The sequence below is a fragment of the Ischnura elegans genome, chromosome 6 (assembly GCF_921293095.1).
Source record: "Ischnura elegans chromosome 6, ioIscEleg1.1, whole genome shotgun sequence".
NCBI lineage: Eukaryota > Metazoa > Arthropoda > Insecta > Odonata > Coenagrionidae > Ischnura > Ischnura elegans.
The window spans coordinates 7944861-7966429 of NC_060251.1; the positions used below are offsets into that span (position 1 = coordinate 7944861).

At 37.4% G+C, this 21569-nt stretch overlaps 4 protein-coding genes across 10 annotated transcripts in view; 2 read left to right on the forward strand and 2 right to left on the reverse strand.

Moving 5' to 3' along the window:
- LOC124160412 (fibrinogen C domain-containing protein 1-B-like) overlaps positions 1-381 on the reverse strand; it is a 42141-nt gene extending 41760 nt beyond the window's left edge. The window contains exon 1 of the mRNA XM_046536258.1: positions 180-381. The gene's annotated coding sequence lies outside the window, so the exon portion shown is untranslated. The remainder of the gene's footprint in view (positions 1-179) is intronic.
- A 70-nt stretch (positions 382-451) lies between these two features.
- LOC124160414 (UBX domain-containing protein 11-like) lies at positions 452-14714 on the forward strand. Of its 3 annotated transcripts, XM_046536266.1 has the most exons (6): positions 452-880; positions 989-1122; positions 3770-3946; positions 9215-9382; positions 9500-9634; positions 13696-14714. In XM_046536266.1, the coding sequence occupies exons 1-6, from the start codon at positions 856-858 to the stop codon at positions 13972-13974; spliced, it is 918 nt and encodes a 305-aa protein (XP_046392222.1). In that variant the 5' UTR covers positions 452-855; the 3' UTR covers positions 13975-14714. The 3 variants fall into 3 exon arrangements, with proteins under 3 accessions (XP_046392222.1, XP_046392223.1, XP_046392224.1); XM_046536267.1 differs by lacking the exon at positions 9500-9634 and having other exon boundaries at positions 455-880; XM_046536268.1 differs by lacking the exon at positions 3770-3946 and having other exon boundaries at positions 455-880.
- Positions 14135-16299, reverse strand: LOC124160415 (peptidyl-prolyl cis-trans isomerase-like). Its single transcript, XM_046536269.1, has 4 exons — positions 15937-16299; positions 15119-15335; positions 14899-15035; positions 14135-14812 (listed from the first exon to the last, which is right to left on the reverse strand). Exons 1-4 carry the CDS (start codon positions 16117-16119, stop codon positions 14741-14743), a joined length of 609 nt encoding a protein of 202 aa, XP_046392225.1. The 5' UTR covers positions 16120-16299; the 3' UTR covers positions 14135-14740.
- Positions 16300-16336: 37 nt separating this feature from the next.
- Positions 16337-21569, forward strand: part of LOC124160413 (cell division cycle and apoptosis regulator protein 1-like) — a 102087-nt gene continuing 96854 nt past the window's right edge. For 3 of the 5 annotated variants that reach the window (XM_046536261.1, XM_046536264.1, XM_046536265.1), the window contains exons 1-3: positions 16337-16567; positions 16840-16875; positions 20508-20594. In XM_046536261.1, the coding sequence (XP_046392217.1) occupies positions 20543-20594 (52 nt within the window). In that variant the 5' untranslated portion in view covers positions 16337-16567; positions 16840-16875; positions 20508-20542. Of the gene's footprint in view, positions 16568-16656; positions 16676-16729; positions 16754-16839; positions 16876-20507; positions 20595-21569 lie in introns of those variants that run through there. The other 2 variants (XM_046536263.1, XM_046536262.1) reach the window with 2 other exon arrangements.

The following is a 21569-nucleotide window of genomic DNA, read 5'->3' on the forward strand; positions in this document are numbered from 1 at the left end:
GTTGGTATCCCCCTTCGTCACCCCCGTGCAGGGAAACTATTCTTAGTTATAAATGTAATAATAATTATTATAGAGGAATTTATGATAGTAAATACAGTATATATTTTATGGTCCATATTTGGTCTTGTGACCTCTCAATATTGAAAAATATAAGAAATAGGTTTCAAACGTTCACCTACCACTCTTTAACTTTCCTCTCCTACATAGGTGCCGGAATCACGTTTCATGACCAAATTATCATCGTTGCTGTACATTTCCAACCTTCCTTTTGGGCTATTCCATGAATGTTAGCTCATGAGGCCAAGACTTTGCATTTATTCCAACATCGACCCATTGAGCGGGCACAGGACATGCACTCCCTACCTGATGCATGCTCGAGGTCTAAAGTAGTTGCCATTGGTTGCCATAGTAGGAACAAGACAACAAATAAAAAAATCTTTAACCATCCTCTACCGTCCCCCTGCCATTAACCCCCTTGCGTATTCTCCAATGTTGAATGGTTCCATTCTCGAATTTGATAAGAGCGTTCGTGGATAACCTTTCTACCTCGCGTTTCCGTGGAAAAAGTGACATCGGGTATATAAGTAGTAATACGCGTTATCAAAATCTTATGAAGCATTGACCCTACAATTTCCTGTCATCTTTAAAGTTTCCCAAGCGTGATAGCAAAGTTTTACACCTTCCCTTGCTTTGCATTATCCAATTTGTTACTGTGATCATATGCTTCATGATGCAATAGAGCTAATGCAAATTAAATATTATCTTGAAGAATATTTCTTGGCTGCTGGCCAATGTTAAACAACTATTGCAGTAGTAAATTATCAACTGTCATACCAGTCAAAATCATTTGCAGCTATGTCTCAGAAAAACTACCGTACAGGTAAGTGTTCTCCCTCAACATACATGTATTAAGTTAACTTCCAAATGAAGCCAAGTCAATTCTCAAATTTAAAGGTTAGAATACATATTGTACACATTTTATCTGTAGCCAAATTTGCTGATGTATCTTTGCTGTCAGCTTTATATGCCAAAATATCAGTATTTGGAGAGCAAATGGATAAACTGAACAGTAGAGTCAACCAAATTTTTGGGATGGTGAAGAGGATAAACACTCGCTTAGAGGTGAAATTGCATACCCTGCTATCAGTAATTGATGAGTGAGATTGTCCAAGAAGCCACTTCATGCTATCGTGGTCCACTGCTCGACCTCCTTTAGTAAATTAATGCTTCTCAAGTTATTATTTTTTTATATTCTTGTGTGGGATTTATATACTTGTATATTATAATTCACATAAATTACCATGGGAAAACTTTCCCAGGACTCAGGACTGGTAATTGAATGATGGATCTTTTGGCTTTTGCCTTGAGAATCAAGGAAATATTTCAATGGGAATCAAGGAACGTAAGCATAGTGTGGTCTGCATGGTAGCTGGGAAAGCCCTAAATGTGCAGTTTAATTTCCAGTCATAGGAATAATTTTCCCATGGCAATTGATAAGAATTTCATCACAGTTCATGCAGTTAAGTTGGAGTATTCCACTATTAAACAGTAGTTTAGGGAAAAGTTAACTCACATAATAACAAACAAATCCTAGCAAAAGACAAGAGAACATTGATAAGTGGTTAGAGATGTGTGAATATGTTTAAATGAATAAATTTGTTGCATCGATATTTTGCTGTAGAAAGTTCCTCAAGTGGACCAACTCAAAAGAATATCTAGTCGATTGAAAGACGTAGAGAACTCTTGAATTCAAACATTTGCTAATTAATGATAGTTTTCCGGGTTTACACCGCGTTGATTCATGTTTTTGCAGACGACAGTTTTGGGCGCGTTCCAGCTCCCGTCATCGGGTCCAAAAGAAGACCCGAAGATGGGAGCTGGAACATGCCCGAAACTGTCGTCCGCAATAACATGAATCAACGCGGTGTAAACCCGGAAAACTATCACCAATCAACTCACCGCGGAAGCCTCCGTAATAATTTGCTAATTAAGTTATGAATGTTTATATGATTAATTCTGATGAGAGAAAAGGAAGTGCAATGGTGCAAAAACGACCAGCCTGGGAATTTCTACCAAGGTATGTTGCCAGGGAGGCTGCTGAAGGGGCTAACAGACCTTCCGAAGAAGGTTATTGAGATTTCCAAAAACATATTCTGAGCAGCCCACTTAACAAACCAAGTCAATACCTCCATGGCAAAAATGATCAACAATCACCCACCGAACTAAGTGGTACTACATGAGTTGGACTCTATTTGGTAGGCGACTGTTGAGCGTTAGAGCATTAGCAGTATCGAAGTGTTTCAGGGATGATTGTGTGAAAATTTTCCTTCATGGTAATAAACAAAACTTGTAAATTTCACTCTAAAAAATTTCAATTGTTACACAATCTGGGTTAAGTTTTATTTCTACTCAGGGGCACAGCTAGGAATTAAGGCTAGGGGGGGTTTTAGGCACAACAAATACTGAGGTGTCTGGGGGTATGGCATACCTGCCAGGGTAAGTGGGAGGTGCGAGGACCCTCCGCCGGAAAAAAATTAAGATAGATGGTTAAAAATGGTGAGTTTTACGGGCTTCTGAGGGATATTTTATTAATCCTTACACTATTCTATAAGTAATATTAATCTAAATAAATAAAATAGATTAAACTTAAAACACTGTCTGAGCTCTGGGGGAGGTTTTATCCCCCAAACCTCCCCCTCGCTGTGCCACTGTTTCTAGTTCACATAATATATCTTTCACATAATACTTGCTTTGGAAAAAACCCCACGAAATGGCAAATATGACCATAAACACGTAAAAACCATTAGGTGTGTCCATAGTAGGTGTCATGGGAATTCCTTTGCATCCTCGAGTGATCTTCAAGTGGTCAAAGTACCCTTGAAAACTCAAACAAGCGAGTATAAAATGTAAACCATATCTTTAAAAACCAGGATAAGGCATATATAGGATGTTTATTTCGAAACTCATTTTCTTGACTTTCTTTTGTAAGATGAATTGCAGAAAAATAATGGAACAATTCTCTAAAAAAAAATTTACATTCATTCATATGAGACAAATTTATGCAGGGGTGCTCGAAAGCTCTTGACATCCACCCAATCCCAAACACACCAATGGGTGTAGCCTAAATTTTAGAGACATGGACCATTGAATTGCATTCAAATTACCGGGCATGCAAAAGTGACTGTGCTTCTTTCACTTCATCGCATTCACCTTGAAAACATACTGCTCCAGTCATAAAAGTCTAAATATATGAATTTTTTGCTTTCCCGTTCCTCTGATTTCATCTATTTTACCATCCTATAGAGGTGCTCTCCTTCACCTTAAGCAGTACCAACTCTTGATCTGTTGGCCTGAATGTGACAGTGGGAGAAAACTTCATCTCATAGAAGATTCATAGTAAGGTACTCTGCCCAAAATGTGGAGACATTACAGATAGGTAGCTATGTACTTATCAAAATCCATTGTCAACACATTCAGGCTATTCCTATGATAATATTTCAATACCATTACCACTCAATGGAGATTTTTCTGTTTAGATACTCATGGCCTAAGAAGTGACTGCCCAGTGAAAACCTGCAATTTAGGGAGGTAGCCACTGCAAAGAGGTGGAATTCACACTACCTTAATGGGAAATAAATTTCGTTCCAAGGGAAAGTGTCCATTTATAGAGGTGCTCATTTGGGCAGCCTTGGCACGCACAGTGCCCTGACCTTAATGAACAAATGTCAAATTTATAATAATAAATAAGTTAATAAAATTCTTAAAACAGGACTTGGCGGGATCATCAGATTCAACTAAAGGCAAAAAGATGTGGTTTCCAGAAAAATCATTCTATCGCTATGAAGTAGATTTTGATTTGCTCATTGAAAGTATAGAGGAATTGAACAAGCTCATCAGATTTGAGGAACAGCATATTAAACACACTCCAACTGGTGCATCATTCAAGGTTAGTGGACATATAAATAATTGTGGCCAATCCATAACACTTCTGTCTCTAAAAAAAGCAAGAGACACAAGTTTGAGGAGTTTTATCGTCCAAACTAAGCTACCTAGTATAATGCTGCAAAAAGCATAAAAGTGACGTTCCTTCCACTGTAGAGCTTGATTCAGGTTTAATCTGCTGGAGTTTTTCCACATATGTATTAGTAAATCAAAAGTTACAGGAAACTTAACATAAAACTGACACCCTACACATCCAGTTGGACATTGGCCAACAAATGGTGAGAATCACCTCCCTCTTCCATTTCACTATGTACTACCAAGCTATGAAATATAGACACCCACCTGGGGTAATCCTTCCTCTTCCATCATCCAGTCATACCATGGACTTGGAGGGTTTTGACACTTCACAGGAAACTTTACGGCAAAATCCACTCCTTAGTGGACTTTCCGAGGCTGTTCAATGACACCTCATCCAAGACTGGAATATCCTGATCATGTTTTTAGAACATTGTGTTAGCTTTTAACCTGTAACTGGTATGTCTTATGCATTCTCCTTCTTCCCTGACACTTCTCTTGACTTCCCTGATTCTCCTCCCCCCTAATTGCACCTTTTCCATCCATCACCATGCACCATCCATCCTCTTTTCCTCAGACTCTCCCCTTCTTGTACCTTTGGTATTAAATGGGAAGCTCGGTACGAAAGTGGTAGGTACAGATCTGGTAAGCAATAGGATTCTGGTGGTGGAAATTGAGGCACGACCCACCAACCTTGTGGTGGTTCAAGTTTACATGCCCACCAGCAATCATAGGGAAGAAGAAGTAGATGAGGTGTATGGACAGCTCGAGGAAATAATTAGAGACACTCCAGGTGAGAAAAATCTGGTAGTGATGGGGGACTGGAACACTTCAGTCGGGAAAGGGAGGGATAGAAAAAAAAGTAGGAGAAGTTGGATTAGGAATGTGGAATGACAGGGGAGATAAAGCAACAGAATTTTGCAGGAGAAACAAATTATTCATAAAAAACACATGGTTCAATCATCATAAAGGGTGGAGGCACACATGGTCAAGTCCACGGGATACAGTGAGATATCAGATAGACTACATCATGGTAAGACGAAGGTTTAAGAATAGAGTAAAAAACTCTCACTTAAGACCACAAACTAGTGCTCATGAAATGAAGCGTAAGATTCAAAAGACTTATGAAACTTAGGTAGGCAAAGAAATGGAATGTAGAAGCTCTAAAGGGAACTATGAGGAGAGAATATCAGAACTAGAGGAAAATAGTATACAGGAGATTGAAAATAGGTACACAGACTGTAGAGGAAGGGTGGGATAATATTAAAATGGGAATAGTCAAAGCGGCAGAGAAGTCAATTTGGTTACTTTGACAGTAGAAGGATAAAGAAGCTGTGGATTATGGAGGAAATGGTAGAAAATATGGAGGAGAGATGGAAGTAGAAGAACGTGGACACAGAGCAGGGTAAAAGGATGTATAAGCAAATCAAGAATCGATTACACCGTGAAACTACAATGGCAATGGAGGCATGGTGGAAAAGAAAGTGTGAGGATATGGAAAAGTTTAAGAAGGAAGGAATGGTAGGTGCGTTGTACAGCAAAGTAAAATCACTATCGAGAGCCAAAAGAAGGCAAGCCATGTCAAAAGCTAAAGATGGAAGGATGCTGATTGAGCAGGATGAGGTTCAGTATAGAAGGATGGAATATGTGGAGGATCTGTTAGACAGCAGGAATAGATGAGAAAGATTGAATTTAAAGACGGAAAGTACAGTGGAGGAGGATAGCCTTGGGTCGGGGATCTTAGACACGGAAATTGAGAGAGCCCTTGGCAATGTGAAGGCTAAGAAAGTGGTGGGAGTGGATAATATCCAGGGTCAGCTTCTGAAGAACATAGGTAGGGATGGTAAGAGAAGGTTTTTTGAGATAATATGCATAAGGTACACACGCATAGCTGTATGAGGAGGCAGGTCGGCCAGAAGATTTCATGAAAACAGTATAAAAGAAGAAATGATGCACGAAGGTTAAGAAAAGACTTCGCTGTTTCACAAAATAAAATATATTTGCAAATATATTTTATTTTGTGAAACAGTCTTTTCTTAACCTTTGTGCATCATGAAGGAGTTTCACCATGTTACGCCAACCACCATCGCATTTTTCAAAGAAGAAAGCTGTAGAATGTAGAGATTACTGGACTATTAGTCTAATATCGCACACTGTGAAAGTGGTACTGAGGACATTAAACAGACGAATGGAGGCGAGGGCTAATGAGTATTTGAGTGAAGATCAGTATGGGTTCAGAAAAGAAAAGTCAACTCGAGATGCAATAGCTGTAATGAGATCGCTAGGGAGAAACCTAGAATACAACCAGAAAGTGTATGCATGCTTAGTGGATTATGAAAAAGCATTTGATAGAGTAGATTAGGTGAAGCTATTGAAGCATAATGAAGCTAGTGAAGCATATCCTCAAGAAAATAGGTCTAGATTGGAGGAATAGGGGACTTAGTTGTAATCTAAATAATTAGGGTCAGTCATCAAACAACTTTTTTTGAAATACAAAGTTTGACGTACGTCAAAATGTAGCCCGAGGTACCAAATCAACAGATGTAGTACATAGCGGGGAGGGGATGCTGAAAACAGTGTTCGAGGGTAAAATGTTGAGAATAGGATTTTTAGGTTGGAATGAAAGGGAGTCGGCCTCATTATGAACTGACGAGGGAAATCTATGAAGGAAGGGGAGGCTGCCCGAATGCTTCTCAAGTACTCCATGGAAACGTACCTTCATCAGCAGAATACTTGGATAATAATAATGAGCATTAGTATTTTTTTAACTTTTGGACAAAAAAAATGCCTTGAATTATGTAATTCCTTCTATATAACCACCAAATTATCAAAAAGCCATGATTTATGGCTTATTTTAAAGGTAAGATTTAATTTAAGACGGTGAATGAATTAAAAATACATTCAACTTCCTTTCCTATTATTGCTACATTTAAATGTGTAAAAATTTTAAATTAACTTTTCTCAAGTACTCTATCCCAGAAATGGCCGAAACATTTGTTTTAATAAACTAGACACATCTACCTTATTATTCCAAAAATAAAATTTGGCTTTTCAAAGATAATATATTAAATAAACAAATGGTTAAAACATTGACAAAAATGATCCCAGCATAAAAAATCATCTACGAGTTGCCTCTAAACTTAATTTTTGGAATTGTAAGGTAGACATGTCTAGATTATCACACAAGTTTTTGGGCTAATTCTAAGATGTAGTATTTGAAAAAAGTTAATTTACAACTTTTAAGCACTTAAATATATTAATAATAGGAAAGGGCACTGAATGAGTTTTGAACTCATCAGAAAAGAAGTCTTGCCTTTAATCATGACTTTATGGCATTGCTGCGGTGAAATGAAGAAAAATTCATTTATTCGAAGCATGATTTTTTTTTGAAAGTTCAAAAACATTAAAATGTGCATAAAAGGCGCAATTTTTTTGCAAACCGCTCTCAGATCAATTTGTTTGAGGTATGTACATGTATATACCATGCAGAAATTGTCATCAAAATGTGAGACTTCAATAGACAAATGTTTTTTGAATTGAGGTGGATTGACCCTAGTACATACATAACTTTTTTACCCAATATTAGATCTTTACAGCTTTTTTTAAACCCTTAGGCTGTGGCAATTTTTTAAAAACATTTTGTATTTTTTGGATGGTCAGGGAGAGTTAAGCTGCAATAGCAATCCCAACCATGTGGAAAAGTGCACTTGGGCCGTACCCAGGTAACAATAAAAATTTTGGGAAACTGAAGAAGGTAGTCGAGCAATCGCTTGAAAACGTTTTTCGGCTGTCAGCGTACAAGACGTATAAAACATTCCCGCAGTCTAAGTGTTTAGATGTACAATAGTAGTTGATTTTTCTCAGTAAGCCCACTGAGATCTTTTGGAAATTGTCCTTCAGGTGCAATAAAGGTTGAGTTCCTGCATTTATCAATGGAAATATAAAAATTTTGATTCCCTATCCATCAAACAACATAAAAATTAATTTCGCAATTCAAAATGACTAGGTGTGATCAGTTTCTTAAAATGATAATTTCACATGACTTAGGCAAAGCCTATGAACTTACTAGTATTTACCCTCAACTATTTTTTACCTCTGTAAGAAATCATAGTAGGTACCTACTACATTGTTCAACTATTCTGTTTTATTCCAAGTTAATAAACTGGGCAATTAACTTGCCATTACATATTTACTGGAGAATATTGGACTTTTCATCATGTAATTTCTTGAGTGTGGAAATATTTTGTCTAAAAACTATCCCACACAAAGCCTGAGTCACCACTGTAGGTCTGCAAGAAAACCTATATCCTTTCTAACCCAGCAACGCCCAACATCACCTATTGGTGAGTTTTATGAACACATTACAAACAACAGAGACACGGTATATTTTTGTTACATTTCTTAGTCTCTTTACGATTCACATAGTAGAATATCATGTAGCTTAGGCCACAGAAAAGTTTTCAGTATACCTGAGAATAGAAGACAGTGAGGTAGCGTGAATGAGACTGAGTATGGGAACTGATGGGCTCATTGCATATTATTCTCAGGACAAATTCTTATGATAGAAATTCAAGCATTTAGATGCAGACTCCGAGTGAATTTCTTTTTTATTTCCAACTTCCCCTTAAATAGCACATTGAGGCCTTAACAACGGAGGAATTAACAAAGCACAAACACCCATGCCCCGGATATGGACCACCTACCCAGGCGGGAATTGAACCTGCAACCCACAGTTTTGGCAGGCAAGGACTTCACCCCACCGCCAACGAGGCTGGCATTAAATTGAAGGGCCTTGCCTGAGAGCTAGAGTAGACATGAAGAAAATATAGAGTGCAGAGGAAAATTGCAGAGAATTTTTGCAAGGGAGTTCAATATAGTTTTTTCAAAAGCATCAAGGAAAGATTATCTAAAATGCCACAATAATCAGGAACCAGATTGAATTACATTATAGGCAGGCAACCTTCAAATATCCCACTTTGCACAGTGCTTCAAGGAAGACAGGACATGTTTGAATTTTCCTTGTCCACTATTACGCATTGAAATATCATGCCCATTTTCTGTAGGACCAATAGCAGTGGAACCAACTTTGCTACAATAATGTTTCCCTTACTATAGATACATACCAATCATAGAATAAAGCTAATAAAAGCTCAGTGAAATATGGCTGTATATATACTAATTATTTTTTTCTAAACAGTTGGTAGAGCATATACCTCTAACACTATATGAAGATGGTTTAGTAATATCTGATGGCAGCCTGCAACCATACTCTGAAAATAAAACTAAAAAAATTATAGAAGACCTAATGGATGGCTACTTCCCGGCAGAACTGCAGCATCAGTACCCAGAGGGAGTTTTCTTCCAGGTAATGCCATTCATACTATGTATTGGAATAATATAGATTCACAAACTATGTCATTCACTCTGCACAAAGAATTCAGCCGTTGAACCTGATTCACTACAATTAATACTTGAACAATAGGTTTCAGACAGAAGGACAGAACTGCAAAGAAAATGTAACACACATGAGATAAAGACCACTCCAAGGGTGGAAGGGGTTTCTTTACCATCTGCAAATCCAGATAAGTTACTTCATAAAGACAGTCCTACTGATGTGGTAAGCAGCCACTTTAATCTTAGTCACAACTGTATGTGTGAAATTAATCATGAATTTTGCTATAATCCTAGGCTACCAAGGTATTCAATAGGCATGTCTCAGATTTCGTTAATTAGCAGTACTCCTTTTTATGCACCAAGCTACAGAATATACTTGAATGTGTGCCTGAGCAACAATGGAAAAGCTTGTTCTAATGGAATGCACTCTATTTATATCTAAAAGGGACTCACAAAATAACTGCACCATTATTTTCCGTGAGTCCTGCAAAGCTTTCAACTAAATAATCACTTCCGAAACACAATTGAAGAGTACATATTTATTATGGTGGTAAAGAAATAAGTAGGTAATCATTTTTTAGGGAGTTGAAGGGAAACACTGACTTAAGTGATACAAAACAATGGTACAAGAAATATATTGCAAACTAATTGCAGGACTCATACATACATTCTCAAAAAATGAAACAAAAAAATATAGAAAATAGGATTGGCTGGCCACATACCATCAGCTATAAATGCTTATAAAGTTTCCATTACCTATCTCATCCACAAAAAAAGCTATTGTTACTTTTATATAATGCAGGCAAGACAGGACTAGTGTGTTGCAGATTAGTTCGTGGTTGTTAAAATTTATACCACCTCAGCATTTCTATTATGTAATTGCCCAACATTGTCAGTTCTATTACTGTTACTGTATGTTTCCCCTCATGGATACAGCTAAATTTTTTCACCTACTTTCGGCTGAAACAATAGAGGTTCCTGGAGTTTTTTTTAACATAAAAACAGAATGATCAACCACCTTTGTGACCCCGGTAAACGTCCTTGAAAGAAGTCTTCCATTTTGCTTTAATCCTGGGCTACCAAAGTATTCAAAAGGCACATTTTGCATTTCGTAGGCATATTTATCACGAGAGCCTGAGCATATCTGCTTCATATGAGGTAGAACAACAAGACAACCAAGTTAGGCATTACATTCTTACAATGTTGCAAAAAAATGACAAGTTGTGAACAATGAACTAGATCACCAATTCTTTTGTATCAGAAATATGTTTAAATGTAAAAAAAAAAAACAATTTTTCACTTGTTCATCATCTGCTGCCTATTTCTAAGGCAAAAGGCATTTCCTAACCCTTTTACTGAAAGGGAGGTACCACTTGGTGCATCTGAATAAAAACCACAAGCACAATCAGACATTTCATTTACAGCAGCAAGCAAATTAAGTAATGAGTATAAGGTGATGTAACTAACTTTCTTTAAGGGCCATTTCATTTACACCCAGAATGTATGTGGAAGTATAAACGATGAACAGTTTCTCATCAATATCATTTTCCACTTCCTCTAGTACTTATTAAATTAAATATTAAATTTAATTGAGATTCCAGGTAGGCATTAACGACCCCATTGCCACAATTGGCAATTTTGCCTTTAGTTCCAATACAGTCCAGCTCCTGATCAGGATCTCAGCAGAACCATGAGAGAAGGGCCAGGAGAATTACAAGGGTGTTTAACCTGATCACTTTCCTTTCATACTAAGAGAGGGTGAAACTTTCCTCTCAAAACTAGAACAATCAATATAGCAGGCACAGCTTGGAAGCTAATTACTCAGAAAAACTAGACAACAAGATTTAATGGTCCAAGATGGTTGCAGGTATCCACCCATGTGCATCTTGGTCTAAGCTATTAGTTGTGTTTTCAGTGGTAATCTCAGTGCACGTCAGTGTAAGCATCCCATTACCAAAGCTATCTGAATTGGAGATACATATTTCCCAACAATCGCATTAATTAAGGTGATTTTCATTTCAATGTGTGCATGGGAATGCACACGTTTTTTCATGCGTGTGAATTCTAAGTCCACTACCTCCAGCTAACCCGCCCGTCAAGATGAAGCTCCCTTTGGATTGGCCTGAGTCAGTCATTCCCTGGGTGGAACCTATTCACCATCCTTGCCAGGGATATCAACCTCAAGCCTGGCCCTGCACTGCATTCTCATTACCAGAACACACAGCCATCAGAACAAGCTCCCAGTATGTTATTTCCTCCCACTTTTCTGACCTCTGGTGTTCAGACGTGACCTCTTTCTCTATCTGAAATACTTTTAAATGTGGTGTAAAAGAAGAATGATGAGGATCAAATGGAACTACGGAGTTAGGAATGAGGACGTCCCAGGAAGAGTGCAGCAGCAATGCCCTTGCAAGTTTGATACAAGGAAGTGTGAGTGCTTCTATCCATTCTAATGAGATGCTGATGCAATTTAAGAACTGGTTCACATACTACATGTAGGGGAACCTTTTATTGGGGTCAGGAAATGTTCACTGGAGCACTAATCAATACCCATTTGTAAGAAAGTGGAGCAGCTGAGACTAAGCAAGCAACCTATACTTGAATTGTTTATTCTGTCAGGTCCATTTTTAATTGCGAATAGTTGAACAAAAAAGGCAATAAATCAAGAAACAAAAATACTGGTATATTTTTCAGTCACAATCTGAGGCAAAAAAAAGGTGAACTAACTCATTGGTAGCAACAAAATAGGGTGGTTTCCTATTATTTTTTTATTGCCTAAATCGAAAGATTATTACTCCTGGAGTACGTATTTCACGCTTTTAGATTTTTAAATGACGATATCTATTTTTCGCGATCAAATGAAAAGTGAAAAATTTCAAGCGCGCGAAAACGCGACGGGTAAGGAAATCTCTCCGTGTGACGTATTTCTGGTTCCCCCTCCCGCCTGGTAGGAGACCTTGATCGAGGCTCTGAGCGCTGATAGGACGCAGGATGCTAACAGGTAGCTGAGTACCTTCCTGTCTGGTAGCGCATGGCTTAAAAAAGGTTTATTAATACCTTATCAAGCGAAGAAAACTTTCCGACCTTAGCCAGTTTTAATAGGTGATTATTAAGACATGTTTCCCTGAGCTCTGTGCCTCATGCATGCATTGGTAGCCTCTGACGATGCATAACTCCTATCCTCTCGTGTAGAAACTAGGTCCCTGTGACGTCACGTGGAGTGGAATCGCATGGGCGCCAATCTGGCCTTTTTCAAATGAGGTTAAAATTTGACCCTTGCCATTCGTCTAAACCGGTATTTCAAAAACCAAATAATTTGTGTATTATGAATACACTAATGGTGGGTAACGAATCGCCATCAATGCCTTTTGTTTTCTTTGATGAAGGAAACTACCCTATTATAAGTACCCTAGGAAACACCAAAGCAAATTCACCTTAATTTACTTAGTTGTTCCATCAGAATTAGAATTCTTAGAATTATGGCAAACATATCTATTTCATAATGACTGAACCATTTTGATTATAAAGATATTTCAGCAGCAGCCTGAAAATAAACAATTACCTCTATCTCATCGATTTCTATCTCATGTCTAATTAGCAACAACATAATTTAACTTGGGAGGCAAGATCTTAAGGTGACATCCATTTTGTAACCTTTAAAAGGCAGAGCCAACCTTCACCGATGTAGCCCAACTTAAAAGGATGGTAACGACAATCAAAGATCATAATAATCTATCACATATTCTACAAAAATTTCAGGATTGCCAATCCCAGCAGTGGCAATGAAACTAAATTTCTGAGGTTGCCACTCTTCAATTCATGCTGATTTAGTATAACTTATCCACGCCACTGATACCATTTCCATGTTTTATTGTCAACATTGAGTCTTTGCAAACCAAGCATGCTTCACAGTGCTGTAAAGAAAGTAAATCAGCATAATAACATAACTAAAACATGTTTCAGAGAATCATCTGAATGGCATAAATTTCAACAAGCTAGGAACTAGCTAATGACAGCATGTGACCCACAGATATACACCATATTGGCAAACTTTGGAACTACCACCAATGCATATGTGAATGGAACTTTTCTATTTTCTTGGCATTTCAGACAGTGAAATTCCTGTCTTTCTGATAAATTCAGTCCACTGTGAACATCACACAAAAACAATTCCTAATTTATCATTTGGACAGACATTGACTTCTTACTTCACAAGTTATTACATATCTCTAAGCAAAATAATGAAATTAATCACACCTCATTTACTAGAACTAATTATTTCAGGCATTTGAGGGATTTCCTTTGCTTCAAACTAAATTCCCCAGAGGGAAAAATGAAATTAACGTCAAGATTCTATCACACAATGGTAAGTTTTATTTATCAATAATTAAATTGGATATCAACAGCATTATACAAATTACCCTATCTACTTCTATTAGGAGACAAAGCATGTACTCTTCAACTATCATCAACAGAGACAAAGGTTGGCTATCTCTTGAGACAATTAGCAAATGGAGAAAATGCAAGATTGCTCAATGGGTACCCGACGAAGCCCCTTACTGAGTGGAATGATAGTATCCTAGATGTACAAAGTACACCTACATTAGCAGAGTGTGGAATAACAGAAAATAGCCTTGTAAGACTGCAATTTCAGTGTAAAGAAAAGCAATAAAAATAAGCCAAACAAAAATCACCATCAAACTCAACTTAATAAAAAAAAGTCTTAGTACTAATTAATGCTTTATTGATTTATTATGATTAACCTTCCAACTGTTAAAATGCAGAAATTGAAAACTTTCCAAGCTAGCTCCATTTGAGATAAAGAATCAATAAGGAAAAATACAGTGAGTGATGATATACATATGCCCTTGGCCAATAAAAATACTTCAGTTAAACAGTAGGAATGGATCAATATTACACATTCAAGCTTTTAACTAGAACAACAAGTTACTTATAAATCACAAACACATACATAGCTTCATAACCCACAATAAGTGCCGTCTAATAGTGAACTTTATCAGCAGTAGTTAAATGCTCAACATGAAATGCTTAGGGGCACAGAGCTGACAGGTGTTAATAGAAAGTGCCCACACAACTACAAAAAAAAAGCTTTAAATTGGCTTCAAGTAAAATATATCAAAACGCCAGGACCAGATGAACTTTATTATTGAGAAGTCATTTATCCAAGGGCAAATGCAACCTCGATTACCACCACCCAGATAATCGGAATGATGAGATGGCTTACACACAATTGGGGGCAAGGATTTGTGCTGGTACCAGTAATTAAAATTCCATCTCGCTGGCCAGCATAAGAAAAGAAATACACAATTTAAAGTTGACCACTCTTGGCGACCTTGATCTTCTTTGATGTCTTCCCACTTTGCGATCCATATGATTCAAGCTAAAAAGTAATTCATAACTGGCATAAGTAAAAATCCCGGTGAAGGACTAGGAATAATGCCGCATTTGCAACATCGTAGTACATACCTTCTTCACAACATCCATTCCCTCAACTACGCTGCCAAACACAACGTGCCGACTATCGAGCCAACTCGTTTTCACAGTGGTAATGAAGAACTGGCTTCCGTTTGTATTGGCTCCGGCATTGGCCATCGAAAGAATACCTGAAGGAATAGATTCATAATGAAGCCACCTCATGGAAGAGTAAGTTGTTCTGGAGGACTAGAAATAATTAACGAGCACAAACCTGGTCCAGTATGCTTCAAGGTAAAATTCTCATCCTCAAATTTGTTTCCATAAATAGACTTCCCTCCAGTGCCATTATGATTGGTGAAGTCACCACCTTGGCACATGAAGTTGGGGATAACACGGTGGAAGTAACTTCCCTCATAGCCGAATCCTTTCTCTCCAGTGCATAGCTGTCGGAAATTTTCTGCAGTTTTTGGTACTACATCACTTCTCAGCTAAAATAAAATTTTAAAAAATCACAATTACCATCATAACCGGCATTGTACCCAGTTTCCAAATAAATTTAAGAGCGTCTGTAGGAACATTGATTCAAACATGCTCCCGAGAACCAACGCCTTGGAAGTCAAGCTTGCGATACTAATTACGGTAAAAATACTTATAGACCGGCATTCGAGCAGGTGAGTTAAGTTTGACCAGCTAGAGGAGCACGTGGGCGATTTCATTCAAGAGATGAGTTACGATAGTTTCCTAGGCCTTGATGAGCAATTACCACCGACCTTGAACTTAACATGGCTATAATCCGTAATTGGATGACTTAAATGAATGAGATAAGGAAGAACAGCCATTTTGACTTCGAATATTAACCTCGTGCAAGTGAAAATTCGAAATCCGCTTTCACACCACTTAAAATAAATCAAGCGTTATTATAAGCCGCTTTTACCTCAACCATAGGTGCATAAAGGCTAGTACAAGAGTACTTGATAGGATATTAGCAAAATTACAGCACCTAAATTCGGACACCTACCGGGGCGTCGGCATGTCACCGCCTATTTTCGGCCTTTCACGAAGAAAATTATTCATATTAAATAAACTTACCTCCATTATAATTCTTCCGACTGGCTGATCATCGGCAGTCATGTCAAAATATACCCGTGGCATAGTCATTTTCGTAGCTAAGTTGCGAATTGCTGGAACTATGTTCGCCAACGGCCGACACTTGCTTGCAGATCCCTGCAAAGAGAGCGATTGGCGGCAAAGTCTAGCAACCACAAAAGCCATGTTACCCGGATAAGGTCGTTCGGCGGAAAAGTACTGACTGAACTACTGCGTTCAAGCTCTGAGTTCTGCTCTTTAAAATATTTTTCAAAACAAAAAATGTCTTTTGAGATATCTAATTTTCGTTTTATGAGTTTATAAGAAAAGTATTTAACAATTTTTAGGTTGTTATTTTATGCTGCGGAAGGAACTTGAAACCAGAGAGGCCACTGAGGTCAGCGTTGTATGCCGCCAGAGGGCTGTAATAGTAATAATAATAATTACGCCTACGCTAAAATTATTGGTTTCAGTATTTACTTCTCTGAGCTAATCAACAATTTTCCCGGGCCCTTCGGATCAGAAATACATCTATACATTTCTTACTTTTTCGCTAATTCTGAGCAATTCAAGGAATCATGCTTGTATTTTGACGCTACCAGGCCGTATTTACAATGAAAATGTGCCTACAATGGTGGGTATTCTTGCTAAATAATGATGAACAATTATTTAAACAATGGTATGAAGATTTTGTGCGAAAGCCCACTTTTTTCCGAAATTGCTGTCTATTATGTTGTTGGTTGTAAGACTTCGATGAGATGCATCTTGCGCGTAATCGTGACCAAGGGGGTCACTTGAACTCGCGGCGTTACGAAAAATAGTTGTTTTTCTATTGAATGTCAAGTGCCTCATTATTAGTATTTAACCTCTAACCAATAATTAAAAATGTATTCTCTTTCGTTTCAGAGCGATGGATACCCAAGATCTTTGGGCCCTTATGAGGTGTGTTAGCAATTAGTCCCTAACGTTTAGTATTTTGACAGTGAATGATGAAGTACTAAAGTATCCTTATTCGTTACTTTTGACTTAAGTCTCTGCTGATTATTGGGTACGAGTAGCAATTTACTGATGCGCGAATTTTTATAATGATAGATAGAGGTGGCCCTAACTCATTTCAATGAATGCACGATGGTTTGTGTCTTTGGTTGGTAATGTTTGTGTAGTAAATTTTGGCAAATTATCCTTCCAGCTTATTAAAGTCAATCCCGTATCAACCACTGATTGTTAATATTCATTTGTGAAAAATATGCCCAGGTCTCGCCTCAATTTTTGTGTTAGTTAAAAAACATTGGGAACCAAACTATATCCTGCCTTAGGAATTTATGAAAGAAAGCTTAATTCCATTGATTTAAATGTTGTGGGGTAAGTGCAAGCTCGTCGCAATTACCTTAGACCCAATGTGGTGAGACCATATGATTGTTGCCCTAATCATGCCAACTGGTGGAAGGGAAGTAATATTACCTCTATCCTACTTCAGTTCATGTATATTCTTACCATGCTGGTAAATAATCCTGTAGGATAGTTAATCAGTCACTGAAACTCCAAATATGTTTATTTAACTCATATGTTGTTGGGATACTTAACCGCACCAGTTCGACATTTCTATTATTAATTTTGTGCCAAGCAGTATCTATTTTGGAAAATATCGATGCAGTACGTTTTACCCTATTAAAGAATAGGTTTTAATTCAATACTGCATTAAGAGCAATGTGTGAGTGACTTTGCTCTTAAATTGTATATGACATTCTTGTCTATTTTCCCCATTGCTCAGGTAAAATCCTTATTATGTGGCAACTTAGGAACCCATAATACCTGTATTGCAGAGCAATATATTTCAAATCGAGCTGCCTAAAGTATATTTACATCTACCATCACTTGTAATCATTAAGAGTGTGGCGTTTTCCTTATGAGGCCTTACAATCCTTAGGTCTTATCTCTCAAATCCCATGTTTTTTTTTAGGGAATTCTGGTTATAAATGTCATTTCCAATTCATTCTTTTTCCAACTTTGCATGTACATTGCCACCTATAGTTGATCTTAACAATGGTGATCCTTAATGTGTAGCAGGCTCAAAATTCTTAATCGAGCACCATATCTGCCAAGTGCAGTGCTATTGCCAAAACTCTTCCTCTCTCTCCAAAACTCTCTAAAATCTTCCTTGACAATCCCAATCTTAGTTGTTATGCATCATCTACATCGATGCAAATTTGATCATGACCCATTGTTGATATCATTATGTATGCTTTTGAATAAAAATATTATTGTATATTTCACCCCTGTATGGCAAAGTCACTTTTCCTACCCTTGCCCTCCAAAGACCATGAAAAACAATCCTTCATCCTGTAACACTCAATATTTCCATTCTCAGGCACTCTTCCTTTTCTCCTCTCTCCAATAACTGAAGGACCTCTTATGTGACAAACTGTGTTAACCATGACGTACTTGAGAATGTTGCCACGCAACACCTTGAGTTAAGGCCGTTTTACATGGCACACGGAATTGTGCAATCTGACGTACGTGCGAAGGCACAATCAAAATTGTGTCGTCTAAAGCGGTGAATTGCTAGAACACATGTGAGAATGCGTGGATGCGAGACTGCAAAATAGCCCGTTCTAATTTCGTTCATCCATTCGTGCAATTCCATGCCATTTTTAGAAATAAATGCAGCTCTAACATGTGCAATTCCGTGACCTGTGTAAAATGGCCTTTACAATATGCTACATGCTAATAGCTTTGTGATATTTATCGCAAAGTTTTTAAAGACTTTTATGATTTAAACCAACAACTATTTAAAGAATTAAATATTGGATATGCATCTTATTGCTACGAATGTTTTATTGCAATAAATTTAACACCTGAATAAAACTATTATTGCGAATAATTTACAATGATTCTCACATAATTTGAGTGAACTTTGGCGTATAATAAAACATTTTCCCCTCTGTTACATACTTTCATGGTGTCTTAGTACATTGATTTGGGTGCATAACATTAGCTGTAAAACATACACAACAATTTTGTTATTGCATCGAACAATAACTTCCCAATCTGATATTTTGGTTCAAGTTCAACTGAACGCATTGTCTATATAAAATGTCTCCAAAATCAGTAATTCCCCCTGTAGTCAAAGTTAATAGTTTGGTTATTAGCAAAATCAGTACTATGAAACTGTAAAAAATATGTTTGTATTTACTGTCCAACAAAAATATTGGGGGGGCCACACAGAGGATCTTGCCCCGGGAAATTTAATCAATAGTGAGTTTAAAGTTTTTCAAAGCATTTCAGCAGAGTCATTTATTCAACGTTAGAACCCTGAAAACTTTACTCTCGATAACTGGACACTCCAGGGAAAATCGACAAGCCTGAGACATTTTTTCCTCACTTCTTCTTCCTTCCAGGATTAGGCAACTAAGCCTGTTCCGGCTCCACATTACCATCTTTTTCTTGGTCTTCCTATACTTCTCTTGCCAAATGGTTGATATTCCATTGCTTGTTTTGGAATTCTTTCATTTGGCATTTGAAGTATATGTATGTTCCTTCCATACGTGTTTGTAGTCATGTAGTTTGTCAGTGACACCCAGTTCATCTCTTATTAGAGTGTTTCTTATTTTATCCAATCTTGTGCAGCCTTTCACTGATCTTAAAAATTTCATTTCCGATGATTCTATCTGCCTTAATTCATTATTTTTTGGTTCCCAACATTCTGATCCGTAGAGTGTGGTAGGGACTGCCATCACTTTATAAAATTTTTCATGTGTTTCACTGAGAGCCTCGGAATAGGTTAGGATTTTTCCTCACTGCTATAACGAATTTTTGAGGGGGCTTGGGCCCCCTCAAGCCCCATGGAGTCGGCGCCACTGCTGTCCAAATTAAATATGTTGATATAATTTCGATGAAAGAAAAACTGTAAGAAATGCCAAATTAAGTAGCATTTTTTTAACACAAATATCTCAATCATTATTATGCAGTAATTCGTTGTCCATTCATGAAATTAAGATTTCAATGAATGATTTATTGTAGTTAAAACAGTTATTTCTCTTTCCATGCATTTTGTTTAACCATTCCAAAATGGTGTCTGTGAGACGCCGTGCAACAAATAGCGTTCCAAAATGTGACGTGACGGATTGAGGGTTAAGATGGGAAAAAGTAGGTTAGGAGGTTTATTTATCCCTTAGTGATATTGTTAAGCTCTTGTAATGAGAAAAGGTTTTGACAGATATTTTCCATGGGCAAATTTCGTTGTGTGTAGATGTAGTTGAAATTATTAATTTCATAGGTAATGTTATCTAGCGTAAGTTTACACAACAACTTTATTATACAACCTTAAGTATGATGTGGCTGGATGATCATATCTAAAACTTTGGAAGTAACCTCGTGATTTTCCCTCTCTTTCTTCCATGGTGCTATCTATTAGTGGCTGTGCAAATGGAGTCCACAGCAATGCCAATGTCTTTGAGTTATTATCAGAAATGAAATGGACTTCTTTCTTTGAGCAGATTTTAGTTGTCTAACATTTCATAATTTTGTCTTTTGTCCTTGTTTTCCTGAAATTTAATATCTCATATTATTTTCAGTCCTATTGGGTTTTGACCTGCAGTATAACGTAGACATGTCTCAGTTTGGAGCCAGCAACAAGAACCCACCATGGGTTCGAAATACAGGTAAATACCTATCTTTTAAGGTTTTATTTTTCTTTTGCAGTCAGGATTTTAGCTCCATGTTTTATTTAATGTTCTTTGCATCCATTTCCTTTTTATTTGTCACAAAGATTTTGTGAATTTGGATTTTTGAAAAATTGGGTAAGAATAGCACGTTATGTTTTATACTTCTCCAAAATATGTACTATCATTTGCAAAAGTCTTGCAACAAATCGAGCGGCGCCACTTTCTCTCCACAAAGATTGTGCCCGGAAAATGTATGGTTTTAGGGTGTATCAGGGTTCCCACTCAACCTTGAAAACCTTAAAACCGTGAATAAGCCGTGAATTTCGTATACCATGAAAAAACCTGGAAAAAGCCGTGAATTTTGCCATAAAACCTTAAAAATCTCTCAATCGTGATTTTAAGATCGTAGAACTACGATTGACAGATTAAAAGAAAAATGGATATTTCGATCACATTTCAAGTTCAGTCACGCGCAGACATGGCCACGGATTCATCTGCACACGTATATTCTAAGCGCAATCATTGGTCCGTGTGCCATGATGACACATTGGTGTTAAGCCTGTACCAAAGCCGGAAGACTGGTAACCAAAGTGTTCATTAACACTTGCGAAAATTCAGACACTTCGTAACTTCTCTAGTACCCTGGTCCCTCTATTTTCCCAATCGCAACCTTTAGCCGGAGCTGAATTTTGCAAACGATATGTGACGTCAGGAGAGAGAGAACTTTGATTGCTGCGTTTGCATTCACGGTGTCTGTCGCGTTTTTTTTTTATTTTTATTATTTTTAGTTAACGTGCGGCCGATGATCGTTACGCGATCAATATTTCTGCCTAAAATGGTTTATCTACAAACCGTGAATTTGACGACATTTTGACCGTGAAAACCTGGAATAAACGGTGAATTTTATAATTTAGATTGAGTGGGAACCCTGTGTGTGCAGCAATCCAACACTAGTCTTCATGGTTCAATATG